Source organism: Enhydra lutris, unplaced genomic scaffold (genome assembly GCF_002288905.1).
Source record: "Enhydra lutris kenyoni isolate GAN:26980312 unplaced genomic scaffold, ASM228890v2 scaffoldscaffold1, whole genome shotgun sequence".
Lineage (NCBI taxonomy): Eukaryota > Metazoa > Chordata > Mammalia > Carnivora > Mustelidae > Enhydra > Enhydra lutris.
This window is the reverse complement of record NW_019154085.1, coordinates 9,061,805-9,080,477: the sequence shown is the minus strand read 5'-3', so window position 1 is coordinate 9,080,477 and position 18,673 is coordinate 9,061,805. Positions and strand designations below refer to the sequence as shown.

Sequence of the window (18,673 nt, the reverse complement as noted above, 5' to 3'; positions counted from 1 at the left end):
TCTTCAAACCCAGCAATGGCAAGTAGGGCCTTTCTTATATCAAATCACTGTGAATCTGACTCTTCTTCCTCTCTTTTCCTGCCTCCCAGGACCATTGGCATATAGTTGCTCATAATATGGTCTTATGATTGTATATTTTCTTTGGTGTTGATTGTGATCTTTCCTCTTTTATTCATGATTTTATTAATTTGGGTTCTTTCTCTTTTTGATAGGTCTGGCTAGGCGTTCAATCTTAAATTCTTTCAGAGAACCAGCTCCTAGTTTTGTTGATCTGTTCTACTGTTCTTTTGGTTTCTATTTCATTGATTTCTGTTGCTCTTTATTTAATTTCTCTTCTCCTGCTGGGTTTAGGCTTTTTTTTTTGCTGTTCTTTCTCCAGCTCCTTTAGGTGTAGGTAGGGTCAGGTTGTAGACTTGAGACCTTTCCTGTTTCTTGAGAAAGGCTTGGACCACCTTAGCTGCATCCCAAAGATTTTGAACAGTTGTGTTTTCATTTTCATTTGTTTCCATGAATTTTTTAAATTCTTCTTTAATTTCGTGGTTGACCCATTCATTCTTTAATAGGATACTCTTTAGCCTCCATGAATTTGAGTTCTTTCCAACTTTCCTCTTGTGATTGAGTACCTTTGTACTCTGTACCTTTTCAAAGCATTGTGGTCTGAAATTATGCAGAGAATGATCCCAGTCTTTTGGTACCATTTGAGACCTGATTTGTGACCCAGGATGTGATCTGTTCTGGAGAATGTTCCAAGTGCACTGGAGAAGAATGTGTACTCTGTTGCTTTGGGATGGTATGTTCTGAATATATCTGTGATGTCCATCTGGTCCAGTGTGTCATTTAAAGCCTTTATTTCCTTGTTGATCTTTTGCTTAGATGATCTGTCCATTTCAGTGAGGGGGGTGTTAAAGTCCCCTACTATTACTGTATAGCTGTTGATGTGTTTCTTTGATTTTGTTATTAATTCATTTATGTAATTGGCTGCTCCCATGTTAGGGGCATAGATATTTAAAAACAGATGTTTAAAATTGTTAGATCTTCTTGTTGGACAGAACCTTTAATTATGTATGATATAGTGTCCTTCCTCATCTCTTATTATAGTCTTTGGTTTAAAATCTAATTTGTCTGATATAAGGATTGCCACCCAGCTTTCTTCTGATGTCCATTAGAATGGTAAATGTTTTTCCACCCCCTCACTTTAAGTCTGGAGGTGCCTTTGGGTCTAAAATGGGTCTCTTGCAGACAGCCTGTTGGTGGGTCTTGCTTTTTTATTGAATCTGATACCTGTGTCTTTTGATTGGGGCATTTAGCCATTTACATTCAGGGTAATTCTTGAAAGATAAGAAATTAGGGCCATTGTATTGTTTGTAAGCTGACTGTTACTGTATATTGTCTCTGTTCCTTTCTGGTCTGTGTTACTTTTAGGCTCTTTCTTTGCTCAGAGGACCCCTTTCAATATTGTCTGTAGGGCTGGTTTTGTGTTCTTTCAAATTCTTTCAGTTTTTGTTTGTCTTGGAAGTTTTTTTTAAATTTCTCCTTCTATTTTCAGTGACAGCCTAGCTGGATATAGTTTTCTTGGCTGCATATTTTTCTCATTTAGTGCCTTGAATATATCATGCCAATCCATTCTGGCCTGTCAGGTCTCTGTGGATAGGTCTGCTGCCAATCTAATATTTCTACTGTTGTAGGTTACAGATCTCCTGTCCTGAGCTGCTTTCAGGAGTTTCTCTTTGTCTCTGAGCCTTGTAAGTTTTACTATTAGATGACAGGGTGTTGACCTATTTTTATTGATTTTGATGGGGAATTCTCTGTGCTTCCTGGATTTTGATGCCTGTTTCCTTCCCCAAATTAGAAAATTCTTTTTCCATAACAATTTGCTCCAGTATATCTTCTGCCCCTCTCTCTCTTTCTTCTTCTGGGATCCCAGTTATTCCGATATTGTTTTGTCTTATGGTATCATTTATCTCTCAAATTCTCACCTCGCGATCTAGTAGTTGTTTATCTCTCTTTTTCTCAGCTTCTTTATTCTTCATCATTTGGTCTTCTATATCACTAATTCTCTCTTCTGCCTCATGTATCCTTGCAGTTAGAACCTCCATTTTTTATTATACCTCATTAATAGCCTTTTTTATTTCAGTTTGGTTAGATTTTAGTTCTTTCATTTCTCCAGAAAGGGATTCTCTGGTATCTTCTATGCTTATATCAAGCCCAGCTAGTATCTTTATAATCGTCATTCTGAACTCTAGTTCCAACATCTTACTAATGTCCGTATTGATTATGTTTCTGGCAGTTAGTACTGCCTCTTGTTCTTTTTTTTGAGGTGAGTTTTCCCAGTTTGTCATTTTGTCCAGAGAAGAATAGATGAATGAGAGAACAAAATGCTAAAACAACCCCCAGAAAAATATACACTAAACAAATCAGAATAGACCCGAAAGGGCGGGGGGTGGGGGTGGGAGTAGAAAGGCAAAAAAAAAAAAAAAAAGAATATAATCAGGCTGGTGAATAGAACAGAGCAACACACTAGATTTTGGTCTTTAGAAGAAACTGCCTCCCAAAATTTAAAAAAAAAAATTTTATATATATACCAAAATAAGGGTAAATATGATGAAGGGATGGAATATGACTATAAAGATGAAAATTAAAGATTTTATAAAAGGAAGTGATAAGAAGTTGGTTGAAAAAAGAAAAAAGATTAAAAAGGAGAGAATGTGATCAGGCTGGAGACTAGGACAAAGCCATATACTAGATTTAGGATATATTTTGGTCTGTTGGAAGAAACTGTATCCCAAAATTTTAAAGAAAGAAAAACTTAAATAATTCAAAAAATAAGGTTAAATACAATGAAAGGATAGAATATAACTGTAAAAATGAAAATGAAAATGGATTTTAAAAAGGGAATTGATTAAGATGTTGTTTGAAAAAAGAAGAAAAGTTTTAAAAAATAGAAAAAGGAAAAAGAAAATTAAAAAAACTAACTTTGAAAGACCAAAGAATCATGGGGGAAAAGCCATGAATTCTATGTGCTACATTGCTCTAGCACTGGAGTTTTGCAGTTCTCATTGATTGGTAAACTTAGTCTTGGCTGAATGTTCTTGCTGATCTTCTGGAGGAGGGGCCTGTTGCAGTGATTCTCACATGTCTTTGCCTGATGCGGAATTGCACTGCCCTTGCCAGGGGCCAGGCTAAGCAATCTGCTCAGGTTTGCTCTCTGTACCTTTTGTCCCCTGAAAGCTTTCCATACAGCTTTGGAGGATGAGAACGAAAGTGGCGGCCTCCCAATCTCTGGTCTCAGAGGAGCTGAGAACTCAGGGCCCTCCTCCCCAGGGAGTCTTCAGAGAAAAGCAATCACTCCTGTCTCCTTGGTTTCCAGCCCCACTCCATGCTCACCTGGTCTGTGACCGAGCGTTTCTGTCTCTGGCACCCCCGCACCACTCCTCCTGGGGAGGAAGGGAAGTCTCCCTGGACCTGCTGCTTGTTGGGTCCCTGCTTGAAGAATAGTGGCCCAACTGTGCCATGGATTGTGGTTTAAGGCAGCCCTGAGCTGAGACCCCACTCTTCAGCTCCATCTTTGTAGCCAGCTTCTCTGCTCCGATACTTGGGACCTCTGCGCCTGAGCTCTACCCGGTCTTTCTGTGACCCTGAGAGTCCTGAGACCACACTGTCCCAGGGAGGATTCCACCCCCTGCTTAGCTACTGGAGCGACGTCCCTCAGTGGAGCAGACTTCTAAAAGTTCAGATTTTGTGCTCTGCTGCTCTTTCGCTTGCTGGTAGCTGGCTGATGGAAGCTCCCTGCCCCTGTGGTGTATCTTCCAAATTATTGCCTCAGATTCACTTCTCCACATGTCCTACCTTCTAGAAGGTGGCTACTTTTCTGTTCATAGAATTGCTGCTATTCTTTTCTTCACTCTACTGTTGAGTTTGTAGTAGTTCAGAATGGTTTGGTAACTATCTAGCTAAATTCCTGGGACCAGATGAAATTTAAGTCTCCTACTTCTCTACCATTTCTCCTCCCCCTCTCCTTTTTTTTTTTTTTTTTAAGATTTTATTTACTTATTAGACAGAGATCACAAGTAGGCAGAGAGAGAGCGGGGAGAAGCAGGCCCCCTGCTGAGCAGAGAGCCCTATGCAGAACTTGATCCCAGGATCCTGGGATCATGACCTGAGCCAAAGGCAGAGGCTTAACCCACTGAGCCACCCAGGCACCCCTCCTTTTTTCTTTTTTAAGATTTATTTGAGAGCTCAAGTGTGTGCAGCGCACGCATACACACACAGGAGAGAACCTCAAGCAGACTCCCTGCTAAGTGGGGATCCCCCCCCCCAATGAGGGACTCCACCTCGGCTCAACCCCATGTCCCTTGAGATCATGACCTGAGTCAAAATCAGTCAGATTCTTAACCAGCGAGCCACCCAGGCACCCCTATTTCTGTACTCTTGATAACTAAAGTATGCTATATGTTTTCTACCAGGTCATTAGCAGGCATTGAGTATCATTTAATTTTTAAAACTTTATAGCTAAAAAATGCTAACCATTATTTGAGCTTTCCATGAGTCATAATCAGTCATTGTAGATTATAATAACAAATACAATAATGAAAACACTTGAAATATTGCAAGGATTCTCAAAGTATGACACAGAGTGAGCAGATGCTATTGGAAAAATGGCACCAATAGACTTGTTCAATGCCAGTTGCCACAAATGTTCAATTTGTAAAAAATTCAATTATCTCCAAAGTGCAGTGAAGCAAAAACAATAAAATGAGGTATGCTTGTAATAGCAGCTAATATTTTGTGATAGCTGAACATGTTTGAGTTAATACTGTAAATGCTTTACACAAGTGAACATCCTTAAACTTTAAAATCACCTATAAGGTAAGTACCATATTGTCCCCGTTTTATTGATGAGGACAATAAGAGTTAATGAGAAACTTGTTTGTCTATTAACTTTTTTTTTTTTTTTTTAAGAGTGTGCATGCATGCAAGGGACAGAGGGAAAGGGGAAGAGAGAATCTCAGTCATGCTCCATGCCAAGCGTGGAGCCTGACACCGGGCTTGATCACATCACCCTGAAATTATGACCTGAGCCAAAATCAAGAGTTGGATGCTTAACCATCTAAGCCACCCAGGTTCCCCTACTTGTCTATTAGGTTTTTAATTGTGCAAGTTTTGGGCTCCCTGTGCCTGAATTTCTTCATCTGTAAAATAGGGATAAGAATTACCTCAAAGGATTTTGGGAGGAGAGAATGAGATAATGCATATAAAATGTTTAGTATCATGCCTGGACTGTATTAAATGCTCAATAAATGTACCTTGTTAAAAAAAGTCTGTAGTATATGCTACTCTACTGCATATTTTTTTTGTTGCACCTTTATGAAAAATTCTGATTACATGTTTCTAACATACTGTATATTCTTGATATTTATTTTACTTACAGTTTTGATACCCATTACTGGAGGTACCTCTGTGGCCATGTCAGGGAAAATATAAAGTGAAGAAAGACACTTTTATTTCATGTGAAAGTACATTAATTTCATTAACATGAATATTCAGAAGTTGCCCTTTGATTTGCCTGTTTTCTAGATAGTTAGATTTCACGGTGGAGCTCTTCCTGCTTATGTTACATCTAGTATCCTTCTTGCTTATGGAGGACAGTTATATTCTCTTTTCTCAACAGGTAAGAATGTTTCTATTCCTCCTCTCCATCTCTCTCCACCCCTTTTCACCAAAGTTCTTCATTACTACTTATTTGTCCCTCATGTGGCTGAATTCATGACCCATCTCTCCAGTTCACAGGCATTTCAGATCCTCTGGTTTTAGGAGATCCCCAAGAAGATTCCTTACTTAGCTTTTCCATTTTACACTTTAGTGCCTGAAGTTTTTTCCCTTTATTCTGAGGATATCTTAAGAGGTAGAGTCTCCTTGACGGGGATCTTGTTCCCCATTCCACCCCTAGTACCTAATGTAGTGTTAAGCACATAGTAGGCATTCATTGTAATGTTTGGGCTGTTCCACTACATCAGTTAGGTCCTGCATGGAATAACTGAGAGTTTATTTTAATGAAGAGACTATTTCAAAGGTATGGGTAGGGTTAAGAGAAACCAACAAGAAATGATTAAGTGCCGGGTTAGCAGTAGAGCTGTCTGATAACTCCTCGTTTTCAGGGCAAGGGAGTGAGCAAGCCTGGAGGGCTGTAGTGGAGGGCAGCATTACTACAGCTGTAGCCACTGTCAAGCTGTGGCTCAGCAGGGGGAAAAGACAGGGAAATACATATACGAACCTTATTTCCTCTTATCAGTGCCTATCATTCATTGCACCTAAGTCAGCCTCCCAGAGTTCAGAACAAAGTAAGGGTGGAGAATGAATCTGGAGGTCCAGATTAGAATATACACTGCATTGGACAAAACCTTTCCTAGAGGATAGCAATGAAAATAGTTTCCCAGGAGCCTGCTTTATAGAGCCCTCACACATTGTTGGGCTTGGGTTGTAATGAAGGGAGACGAGATAGGAAAAGACAGTGGATCAAAATACATAAAAATAGTCCAGAAATATTCCTATCATTTCCTCTTGCCAAATCCTTCTGCAGCTACTGATTTCCTTTCGATGGCTTACAATTTCAAGTCTGCCTTTAGTATTCATTTTAACGTTCATATGCTGCTTTTGGGAATGTGAAATGGTATAGATGCTTTGGAAAGTAGGTTGGCAGTTACTCTGTGACTCAGGAACTGTACTCCTAGGTATATATCCAAGAAAAATGTGAACAGATACCCACACTAAACTTGTGCACACATGTTCACAGAAGCACTATTCATATCCAAAAAAGCAGAAACAACCCAAGTATCCATCAGCTGATAAACACATAACTAAAGTGTGCTGACACCTGCTACCACATGGATGAATCTTGGAAACACGCCAAATAAAAGGAGCCAGTCACAAAGGACTGTACATTATATGGTTTTGTTTATAGGAAATGTTAAGAATAGGCCTGTCTGTAGAAACAGAAAGTAAGTAAGTTGTTCCCTGGGAGCAGGGAGACATTGCAGGTGACAGTTAAGGAGAACAAGTTTGTTTTGGGAGTAATGAAAATGTTCTGAGACTGATTGTGGTGATGAAGACATAACTGTGAATATACTTAAAACCACTAAATTGTGTGTACTTTGAATGAATTGTGTGGTATGAGAATTACATCTCAGTTAAGTTGTTTTTTTAAAAAAATCATGTTTGGAGCTTTGTGAAAATGCAAATGGTGAAACCCCAGCTTTGCCTTCCTGAAGTTGTTTCAGAAGTGATTGTGTACTCTTACGTATGATCTATTGAGTTATAGTAATTTCTAATCTGTGAAGAGAGTCTTTATGATAATTGTGACCCTTGCTTTCTCTGACATGAAATATGTTGCTCTTACAATGCAGTCAGTGTATAATATGACTCATAATTACTGTGAATTCTTCACTACACATAATTTTTTTTTTAATCACCAGGTCATTGCTTAGAATATGCTACCATGTTGGATAAAGAAGCCAAGCCATACAAAGTTGATCCTTTTGTAATTATGATTAAGTTTCTGTTGGGGTAAGTTTTATTATCTGTGATAATGATTTTAATTATTTTATATATATGAAACATGTTTAATTATTTATATATATGAAACATGTTTATTTATATATATGAAACATGTTTCATATATATAATAGGGGCATACATATATAAGGGCATAGTATGCCCCATGATGATATATAAATACTCATACAAATACAGCAATTGTCTTATTTTATTAAATGGCATTTTTAGGCAGAGTCCTAACAGGTATATCAACATTTACTTTGATATTATAACCATTTCAAAAGTAATTATAGATTTATATATATATATACATATATATATATATCAGTTATAGAAACTTAATCTGTAAATACCAAACTTCTTAAATTTACAAAGGGATACATATGGTCCATAATTTTTGAGTATCTCAAATTCATGAGTGCAAACCATTATAGGATATTTGTGTAACAGTGCTTCAGATTACTTTTTCTTCCCATACAAAGTGTATTTTGGATCTCTACCACACTTAGCATTCCATTTTTAATTTATTCTTATTTTGTGTTTTTTGCTTAGAACCAGTATACATTAGATCTCTTTTTGTTAGTTATTACAATTAGCTGTTGGTATTCTAACTTAAAAAAAAAGACAACTTATTTATTACAAGGAACAGCATTGATACTCAGGGCTCAGATCCTTGAAGATCAGTAGACTTACTTGGAAGATAAATAACTTTTTCTCTACAAGGAATTGAAATTGGTTTTTCAGTATAAGTACACATTGAGTATCATGAAACTTAGGGGACTCTAATGAATGGCCAGATACCTCAGATATTAAATATTTGAATGTCAGTTGTTGATTTTTATTATTTATTTATTTATTGTATGTTTTCTTTTATCCACAGATATAAATGGTTTAAGGAGTTGTGGGATGTGTTAATGTTACCACAATTAGATGCCATCATTTTAACTAGTCAGAGTATGTGTTTCCCCCTTGTATCCTTGATTCTCTTTCTGTTTGGAACATGTACTGCCTACTGGGGTGGCCTACTGTCTTCTGCATCTGTGAGACTCCTTTCTTCATTGTGGCTAGCTTTGAAAAGGTAAAGAATGACTGAAAGCTTTCTTATTGCTCTTAAGGAAAAAATGTATTTTGATAGGGAACCTCAAAATTAGTTGGCTTAGAAACTCTAATTTCTAAGGAAAGAAACCTTAGAAAGGAAAGAAGTTCACTTCTTCTAGAAAAACTAGAAAAACATGGGTTAGTGTTCAAAGTTATATCTTTGTTGAAGATAATCATTCAGGGGCACCTGGCTGGCTCAGCCAGAGGAGCGTGCAAGTCTTGATCTAGGGATCATGAGTTTGAGCCCTACGTTGGCATAGAGATTACTGAATTAAATAAAAACTTTTATTTAAAAAAAGATAATCATTTATTGCGTGTTAAATGCTGTTTGAGTTAATGCCAAAAAAAAACATTTGACAGAGGGATGCCTTACTGGCTCAGTCAGTAGACCATCTGACTTTTGAACTCAGGGTCATGAATTTGAGCCCAGCATGGGGAGTAGACATTACTTTAAAAAGTGATAGATTACAGAATTATTTTTAATTTTTATGATTGTAAATCTTTTGAAGGAAGAAATATTTCTCTGGCAATGCTTTTATATGTTGACTTCCAGTCAAACCTGAGAGCAAGAGAATTCCAGTCAAGATACTTAAGGTCAGATTAGATGAAATGCAAAAAAAATTCCAAAACATTGCCTAGAGTTTTATTTTGGATCCAAAGACAAAGTTTGAAGCTACTGGTAGGCTTTTCTGGTAAACCACTGACCTTAATTTCTCTTGCCTCTGCTCCTCACCGGACATGTTACATGATTTACTGTCATAGAGGGGGTTGTGGTGTGATGCTTCTTCCTTCACCCTTCTGAGGTGCTTCTGACACTAATAGCATCATAAGTCTGAGTGATCTCGAGACTTTAAGAAATAGAAAACTGTTTTTCCTCCTATCAAGATAGAAAATATATTGACACAGGGCCTATAATTAATGATTATTTTTAGCAGCATTTTTTCTAACTTAGTACAAATATCAGCCATACTGTATCTAAATGAAAGAGGAGCTGTCACAATGTATTACAGAATATACGAATATATGTCATCCCTTGCCTTTATGAAGAAATATTTTACTGCTTACCTTGTGATACTTGCATATTAATAAGCAGGAGAGCCTGGCAGAGTACTGTATTGTTTTCTTTCTAAATATGACTGTATAAACAACTGTTAATATTCTTTTAATAGCTTTATTCTTGTTTTTTTCCAGGCCCTCTGAACTTCCTAAAGATATCAAAATGATATCAGCAGATTTGCCCTTTTTGACAATTGTTTTGATCATAGTAGGTTGGACAACTTGTGGAGCTTTTGCCATACTGCTTACTTATCTTTATTATGTGTTTAAGGTATGTCACATCACTGAAGTCAGAATAACTAGGCTTTGTGACAGGCAGACATAGAATTTCCCGTAGGTGTTGTTAACAAAAATTTTAACTATAGCTGTAGTAACCTGTTATTTAAGGTTTAAGTGTAGAAGGTTTTTTTAAACATCTTAGTTATTTAAAATATATGGTTAACTGCGGAGCTGAAATTATTAATCTGAGTTCAGTTAGTAAAAACAAAATAAGGGGAGAATATATAATCTGTTTCACATTGCTTCTTGCTCTTGCAAGTAGTATCAACTTTTTAAAAAGCATTTTACTAGAGCAGTTTTTATTTATACCTTCTTTTGAACAAGGGTAATAGACAAAAAGTTATGTCACTGGGATCAAGCTATCAATTGTGCTGACATAATGTAGAATGTTACAGATGTTGCTAGAGAATCAGGAGACAAAAATAATTAGCCTAATAATTTTACTGAGGAAGTGAAAAACTTCCAAAAAGGCTGATAGCAGGAAAATCTAGGTTATACAAGTACATACTCTCCACATTAAACTTAGGTAGAGACAGTTGATACCAGAATGGATAATCATTTTCTTTTTTAAACAATGGTTTATTTACATCTGCTTTTAACACTAATATATGCACATTATATATTCTCTTTTCCAATGGAATTTATGTCCATCAGAAAAATCTATTTACTACTTTGATTTATAAATATGATATTTTAGCTTTTTAAATTGGCAATTTCAAATAATCGACCCAATGAGCAAAACTGTCTAAATACTAAACTGGCTAAATACTTAGCCATAAGCAAACCTAACAAATTAAACCTAAAGATTTTCTGAGGTTCTTGTACGCATTTCACCATATATAATTGAGTTCAGATTTTCAAAAATTGAGAATAGATAAGACATGTTTAATTCTTTATACTATACTGAAGATAATCAAATATTTTACTCACAGGACGCTAAGTTATTGGAGCAAAGCATATTTAAACATAGGTTCTCAGAATCTAGAAGGTATAATAATATATCACACTCTGAAAGTTTTATTATTTTGTTTTTTAATCCTTAATAGCAAGTTTGTGTAGTTATTATTTACCTTTTCTGAAAGAATATTTGTTTGCTTGTTTTTTAAGGTTTTATTTATTTGACAGAGATCACAAGCAGGCAGAGAGGCAGGCAGAGAGAGAGGAGGAAGCAGGCTTCCTGCTGAGCAGATAGCCCAATGCGGGGCTCCATCCCAGGACCCTGGGATCATGACCTGAGCTGAAGGCAGAGGCTTTAACCCACTGAGCTACCCAGGAACCCTGAAAGAATATTTGTAAAAGTTTAAATGTATTTTTAATTAGATTTCTTTACATTTCAGATGACAGTGTTTCTCAGTTGTAATAAAAATGGTTGTTTTTTTGTTTCAAAGTAAAAGTGAAATTAAACAGTTTTTTTCTTTTTTCCTAGATTGTTCATCTGCAAGCCAGCCTAACAATGTACAAAAATAGCCGGACTGTGGTAAGTTTTATTTTCAAAACTCTACATCACTTTAATATAAAAGAACATGGGGAAATAAAGTTTTTTTTAAGTTAGGATTTTACGGTGTATAAAAAAGGTGTCATGAATTTAAGTTAACTTTAAAAAAATTGAACCTATTTAGATTGTCTAATTTTGTTGTTGTTGTTGTTGTTGTTAAAGAGAGTAAGCATGTGGTGGGGGGGCAGGGAGTGGTAAAAGGGAGGAGCAAAGGGAGAGGGAGAGAGAATCTCAAGCCTCAAGAACCCAACTCCCCCAATGCAGGGCTTGATTTCACAACACTAAGATCATGACCTGAGCCAAAGTAAAGAGTGCAGTGCTTAACCAGCTGAGCCACCCAGGTGCCCCTGTCTAATTTTAATTTGATCTTTATCAGTATTTATGTCATGTTTATTGTTACAAATTATCTCTTAAATTTTAAGTAATTACTTAGAGGATATAGTCTCAGCAATGGAAATAGCAAGTCAGGGGATGAAAATTTTATAACGAATAACTGCTTTAAATTACATTGAGCAAGGTAATTTCAATATTTTATTTCAGTTTGGTTAGAAAGATGTGGTTATTTAGCTATTACATAATTGAGTATGATTGAGTAAAATAATAAACCTAAATTTTAATATCTTAGTAATTTTACTATATTGCTTTATAGAATCCCAAACACTCTAGAAGAAGTGAAAAAAAATCAAATCATCATAAAGACTCTACAGTATACCATCTTCGTTTATCTGCCAATGATGCCGAAGATAGTCTTCGCATGCACAGTACTGTGATTAACTTATTAACATGGATTGTATTACTCAGCATGCCATCTTTAATTTATTGGTTAAAAAATCTCAGGTGTGTTTTATTTGTATAATTGTAATTTATATGCTTCAAACAATAAATATCTGTAAGTAGAAATTTATCAGATTTCTAATGATCCATAAAACTTGCTCAAGAATAGGAAGCTATATATAGCTCCTGAAATTTATTTTGAATATATGCACATTTTTCCCTTACTGTGAGAATATAAACTTCCTCAAAATCTGACTAAAAGAGGGAAGTTGTATTTTATTATTTTACCTTTAATCTTCTGTGAGTCTAGATATTATGTAAAAATGTGCATTTTGTTTTGTTGACTTAAAGTACTCATAATGCTTAGTGCTTAGGTATTTTTCAATTTATGATCAATTTTATGTTTTCTTAAATTTGGAAGGAAGAAAATGCTTACATTTAAAAAGATTAGAAGTAATGAAAAAAAAAGGTGTAGTTTTCTATTTGAATATCAAACATTGAACTAAAGTAAATGACCAGCTATTTTACCACTGAAAACCATTTTTGCCTTATCACGTGATAATTATTTTAGGTTAAATCAGAGTGTGAAAATGCCCTCTAAGATTATTTCTAGAATATTTAGTTATTGGTAAGTATTTTTAAAAAAGCCTACCTTATCCAAGTAATAACTGATCCCCTACTCAATATGGTTTTCAGAAATAATATAAAAATTTCAAATTATCTAAATACTGGAAATATTTTTTTCAAAAGCCAAGTAAGTTTGATAAATTAGATCAACAGATTATGAGATGTTAATATCCTTCCTTTGTCCCTCATTTTAGTCAAGATCAGATTTTTGTTCACAAGTTTGGGGAGAAATTACTTGAGGAGTACGAATTTATGATTCTGAAAAGCTATAGATGCCTCACTGTCCATAAAGGCCAGAGATGAGAATTTGTGGATTTTTAAAACTAGGGACAGTTGCTTTATGTAAACCTTCATTGTTTTTCATTGTTTTTTGTTTTGTTTTTTTACTAGAGCAGACTTAATGTATTTTAAATAATTTGTTTTAATAAAAACATTTCTACATGAGGTTTCAGGCATATACCTGTGATTAAAAGGAAGTGCTTCCATATTGGATATTTTCATTTCCTTTAGTAGTTTCTGAACATAGTTCTCCATATAAAACTTCAGGTATAAAGATGATCTGTAGCAAAGTTATTTGCCAAAGATTTCATGAGCTATTTAGAGCTCTCCTATCTACGAAATGTTTTGAAATTACATTAATTTGATTCTGGTATTTAAAATGATTAGGTGTGCTTTGTTGATTTATGAGGGTTTTTTCTCTTTGGTATAGGTATTACTTTAAACTTAATCCTGATCCATGTAAACCTTTGGCATTTATCCTTATTCCAACTATGGCAGTTCTTGGAAATACTCACACTGTTTCAATAAGATCCAGGTATAATAGTTTAATCTTTGTTTTTCTCACATTTTTTTCCTAGTCTTAACAGATCTTCTTTTATATCTGAAATGTGTTCTTTATAGCTCAATATTTTGACTGTGTCCAAATATTTGACTAAATATTATGTCTAAATATTTTGAGATGTATTCCTAAAGCTAAAGCTGTAATCGTATAGTAAGTATGGTTTGTGTGCAGGTATAATTTATATGGAAGCATATTTTATTTGTTTTCTTAATTGTGGGTTTTACTTGTTAGGATAGAATAACTTTTTTTTTAATTTAGCTCTTACAAGATATGATGACTAATAAAATTTGTCTCCAGAAAGTACAGGAGTGAAGTGAATAGGATTATAGATGAAGAAAGATTGGCCATGACTTGATACTTTTTGAAGTAGGGTGATGAAGTTCATTATACTGTTAGTTCACTTACATATATGTTTAAAGTTCTCTATAATATTTGACTTTTCATTGACTGGTTTAGTTGTTTGTTCTAGGAACCTGTTTTCAGTTGATTTTGGCAGATGTTTGCAGATTTTCTAAAATAAAGCAGACCTGGGTTTTGAATCTTGGTTCTGCCATTTAATACCTCTATGTCCTTAGACAGATTTCTTAACCCCTCTTATCCTCAGTTTCTCTATTTTTTGAGTAAAAAGGTAATAGTCTTTTCTGATAGCATTTTTCTTTTAGAAAGATTTAGTGTCTTGTTCTAATATTATTTGTGTTAGGAATTAAGGGTTCCTTTTTTATTTGGTTAAGATTTTTGTTTTGTTTTGTTTGTTTGTTTGCTATTACAAGTAAGGTTAAAATAGTTCTGTAGCTATGTCCTAGTAAATATTGATTATTTTTAAAAGGATTAATCTTTAGTGGTAGAATTGCTGAATGAAAGTCCAACTAACATTTTTCTGTTGTCAAAATTTAAAAGACTAAACAAAGCTGATTATTTACTTAATAGAAATATTGTTCTCTAGCTAAAATGTGGCTTGTATTGATCTTTTTAAAAATTATGGACAGTTAAATTCATTATATGAAAAATTCTAACATTACTTAGAACACCTTCTCAAAACTGTAAAAAAATCAACATATTCTGGTTTTGCCTACAATGTAGTTTACATAATGTATATTTTTCTGTTTCTTTACAGTAAATTGTTGAAGACTACTTCGCAGTTTCCACTTCCTCTGGCTGTTGGTATAATTGCTTTTGGGTCAGCACATTTATACAGGGTTCCATGCTTTGTTTTCATTCCTCTTTTACTCCATGCATTATGCAACTTTATATAAGACTGAATTTAAGGAATGATAAAAATAATTTATACATTTAGGGTCAGTAAGAAGAGGGAATGCACAGATTCATCAATGCGGACAGCAAGATCCTTTGGAGAAGACCAGTCTATTTTTACAATATTGAAAATAGGAAATTAGTTTTATAATGCTTGAGAAAAGTTGAAGCATGGTTTTGTTTTGTGGTATGGCATCCACCTACTAGTCATTTTTTTTTTAAATGAAAAAAAGGGTCTTGGCCACTTTATTGAGGATTTCTGCATATCAGCTATTCTGCTTGATTGGCCATAGTGGGGATCTTCTAAATACTCAGTAAATGTAGCATTGCTTGTAATCTCAACTCAAGCGTTCTCCTCATTTCATCAAACTTTTTCTGAAAAGTTGGTTTCTTTGTATTTGGTACAGCATGCATATTGAGAAACCAGTCTTAAAAGATGAATGAACAAGGAAAAGATCAATGAAATTCACAACTCTTTGGTTTCTCAAAAATGAAATAACCTCAGAGAGTCTTTGGCCAGTTTTTGGCAGCCACAGTGAACAAGGCAGATCTTTTGTTTTCTTACATCTGTGAAATACAACTTTTAATTTTAAGGAGACATGTTTTCTTGGTAACTAATGCAAGATTGGTGAACATAATTTAAACTCAAAACTTACTGAAATTTTCTCACTACTTTTCAAACACAGATCTTATTTTGTATTCTGGGTGAATATCAGGAGATTTAAAGAAATCTTTTGTTAAATTTAAAGAAAATTGTCCCAGATATTTACTTAATGTTGTTGGAGCAGTACAATTGTTCAGTATATACCATTTTATTTAATTCATTGACCGCATGGTTGCCAAAAGTGCCTCAGATCATGATGTATTTTTAAAATAACTAAATTCCAGTGGTCAGAAAAAACTCTAGGTTTGCACAGTTTCTGTCTTCTGTAGGAAAAAAAAGTCAGCATGATCAAGTGGTGGACCACATTTGATATGTAAAATTATACTATTAATGGAATAACCAACTGTTACACATTAATAGCATAAGTATAAATAGTATACTTAAATAAATTGGAGGTTTTAGCCACTAGTTTTAACAATGGCATATTAAGTTGCCACGGTGATTAGCTTGGTTTGACAGAAAAGAGAGGAATATTTCTATTTCATTTCAAACTTCAGCTCACTTTTAGCTACAGAAGAATAGGTAATAGAGCTAGGTATCTGCCTTAAGATAGAATAAACTTAGGCTGAGGTATACTTGGCTTATCCTTTAGATGTATATGCTCTACATACCCAAAACCATTTAAGTAAAGCCTGTAAATCCCAGTAATACTTGTGAACTTTTGTCCTTGTTAGTACCCAGAAATGTCCTAGGGTACCAGATCCGTTTTTTCAGCAATTGCATCTGGATTCCATTACAACCTCTCAGCTGTTACTGCTTGTGGAGGGTTACCCCCACTTCACTGCCTGGCGAGGGTTACCTCACTTTACTTCTCAGTTACTCCTCAGGCCCTTGCTCTTTTGTGGAGTTGAAGAGGATCTCCGTGTTATCTGTGAGGGTTTAATTTAATTTAATTTTTTAAAATTTAATTTTCTAAAATTAATTAAACTTAAATTAATTAAAGTTTAATTCCATTGTTGTCTCTCTCAGCCTCATGCCTGTTGTTCAGTATTTATATTTACACTTATGGAGATCATTAAAGGGGAGTGATAACCTCACAGTAGACAGGGCAGATATTTCAGGCTCTTGTTTGTTTGAGTGAGGTAGCACAAGGATAAAATACAAAATGCTTATTTGTTCGGTGTATGAAAGGAAAGAGTTTATTATACACTTGTCCCATGGCATACCACATGTGTATTTAAATGACGTATCTGCTTAATTTTACCTATTCATATATTCATAACTAAGTTTTAGATACATTGTATCTTTGGTTTTTTTTTACTGATATCGTTATATTTTTAAGTTATAGGTTAAATGTGTCGTTTAACTCTTTCTGAACTTATGTTTATATTCAAAAAGAACTTTAGAAAATTCATTAATTTCTATTTTCTATTGGCAGCCGCAGTCATTTTGGTTTTTTTTAATTAACATATAATGTATTATTTGTTTCAGGGGTACGGGTCTGTGATTCATCACTCTTAGGTGATTCACAGTGCTCACCATAGCACATACTCTCCCCACTGCCCATCACTCAGCCACCCCATCCCTCCCAATCCCCCCTCCCCTCCAGCAACCCTCAGTTTGTTTCCTGAGATTAATAAGAGTCTCTTACGGTTTGTCTCCCTCTCTGGTTTCATCTTGTTTCATTTTCCCTCTGTTCCCCTATAATCCTGTCTTGTTTCTCAAATTCCTCATATCAGAGAGATCATATGATAATTGTCTTTCTCTGATTGACTTCTCTTAGCATAATACCCTCCAGTTCCATCCATGTCGTTACACATGGCAAAAACAGTCATTGTGTTTATATGATTTAAAATCTCCTTGTTCAGTCAGTACTGCTCTTGAATAAAATGTAACAAGCTTAAATTTCTAATTTGTGAGTAGGAGATTAGCTTTTTAAAGCAGTAGACTAGGCACACTAATTCTCACTAAACAATTTTGATACGAGTGTAGTTATCAAGTCCTAAAGTCTCATTTGTTCCAACAGAATATTTCATTTTAGGGCTATAAAAAAGATTCAAATTAAACATTTAATAAACAACAGTAGGTTGGGTCTTTAGCCATCAAATACACACACACACACACACACACACACACACACACACACACTCACACATACACATTTTGACAGGGTGTTTATCAAGTCCTGATGCTCTTGAAGCCCAAATAACTACCAGATATGAGAAGGTAGGCTCTGTCTGAAGGTTAGGGAAATTGATGTTTCTGTCACTTGGGGAAAAAAATAGTCCTTCTGTCTTTAAATTATACATTGTTTCTACCATGCTTGCAACCTATATTATTAGCTGGCAAAACAGTACAGCTTTATTAGAAATGTTACTAAAAATTATTTACTGGCAGTTACAGGTTATTGAGTTCAACAAACTTCTGAGCTCAAGTGCTATAACATTTTTATTTAGAATTTGGGTTTTGAGTGAGTTTTGTATTTTAAAAATTACTCTTGTACCCTATTGCTGATAATTAGATCCAATAGGAAAAATACTGAGTGATTTTAATGTTTCTAAAGCCTCAGTTGGAGTTACTAGTATAATTTGGAACTGATAATATGGTAGCAAACATTGACCGCTTTTTTCTGGATCTTTTTCATGCCAGAAATTAAATAGATTCTGCTAACTCTTTTCTTGGTTGTCACTAGAATGAAAATATTTAAAACAGTGTTCCCAAAAAGCCATTCATGCCTGGTTCACATTGATTTTGAGTTTCTTCAGTATATATTAATCATGTATTGAATAATCTTTAATTTTTTTTCATATTTTGGTCAGATAAATTCACATGTATCCAATGGAATACCTTTTCTTGACTGAACTACACTATGGTATCTACATGATTATATAGTAAGGAAAAATAAATATACTAGGCCTAGTAAATGTTTGTTGTTGATTATCCTATCACTCGTGCAGATGGTACACATTTCCACCATACACACATACTTAAATGAAGCAGATTATCTGGTTTGTTCATTATCTAGTTCTACACTCTTCCTAATGCTTCAGACTTGTCATTCATAGCATAGTATATTTATTTTACTTCACTGCTCATT

General features: G+C 34.7%; 1 protein-coding gene across 1 annotated transcript in view; it reads left to right on the top strand.

Moving 5' to 3' along the window:
- Nucleotides 1–16,535, top strand: part of LOC111142035 (post-GPI attachment to proteins 1) — a 78,613-nt gene extending 62,078 nt beyond the window's left edge. Inside the window, exons 20-27 of the mRNA XM_022494961.1 lie at nt 5,575–5,668; nt 7,470–7,560; nt 8,432–8,629; nt 9,841–9,976; nt 11,411–11,461; nt 12,129–12,316; nt 13,590–13,694; nt 14,836–16,535. Coding sequence (XP_022350669.1) covers nt 5,575–5,668; nt 7,470–7,560; nt 8,432–8,629; nt 9,841–9,976; nt 11,411–11,461; nt 12,129–12,316; nt 13,590–13,694; nt 14,836–14,974 — 1,002 coding nt within the window. The 3' untranslated portion in view covers nt 14,975–16,535. The remainder of the gene's footprint in view (nt 1–5,574; nt 5,669–7,469; nt 7,561–8,431; nt 8,630–9,840; nt 9,977–11,410; nt 11,462–12,128; nt 12,317–13,589; nt 13,695–14,835) is intronic.
- Nucleotides 16,536–18,673: the final 2,138 nt, after the last annotated feature.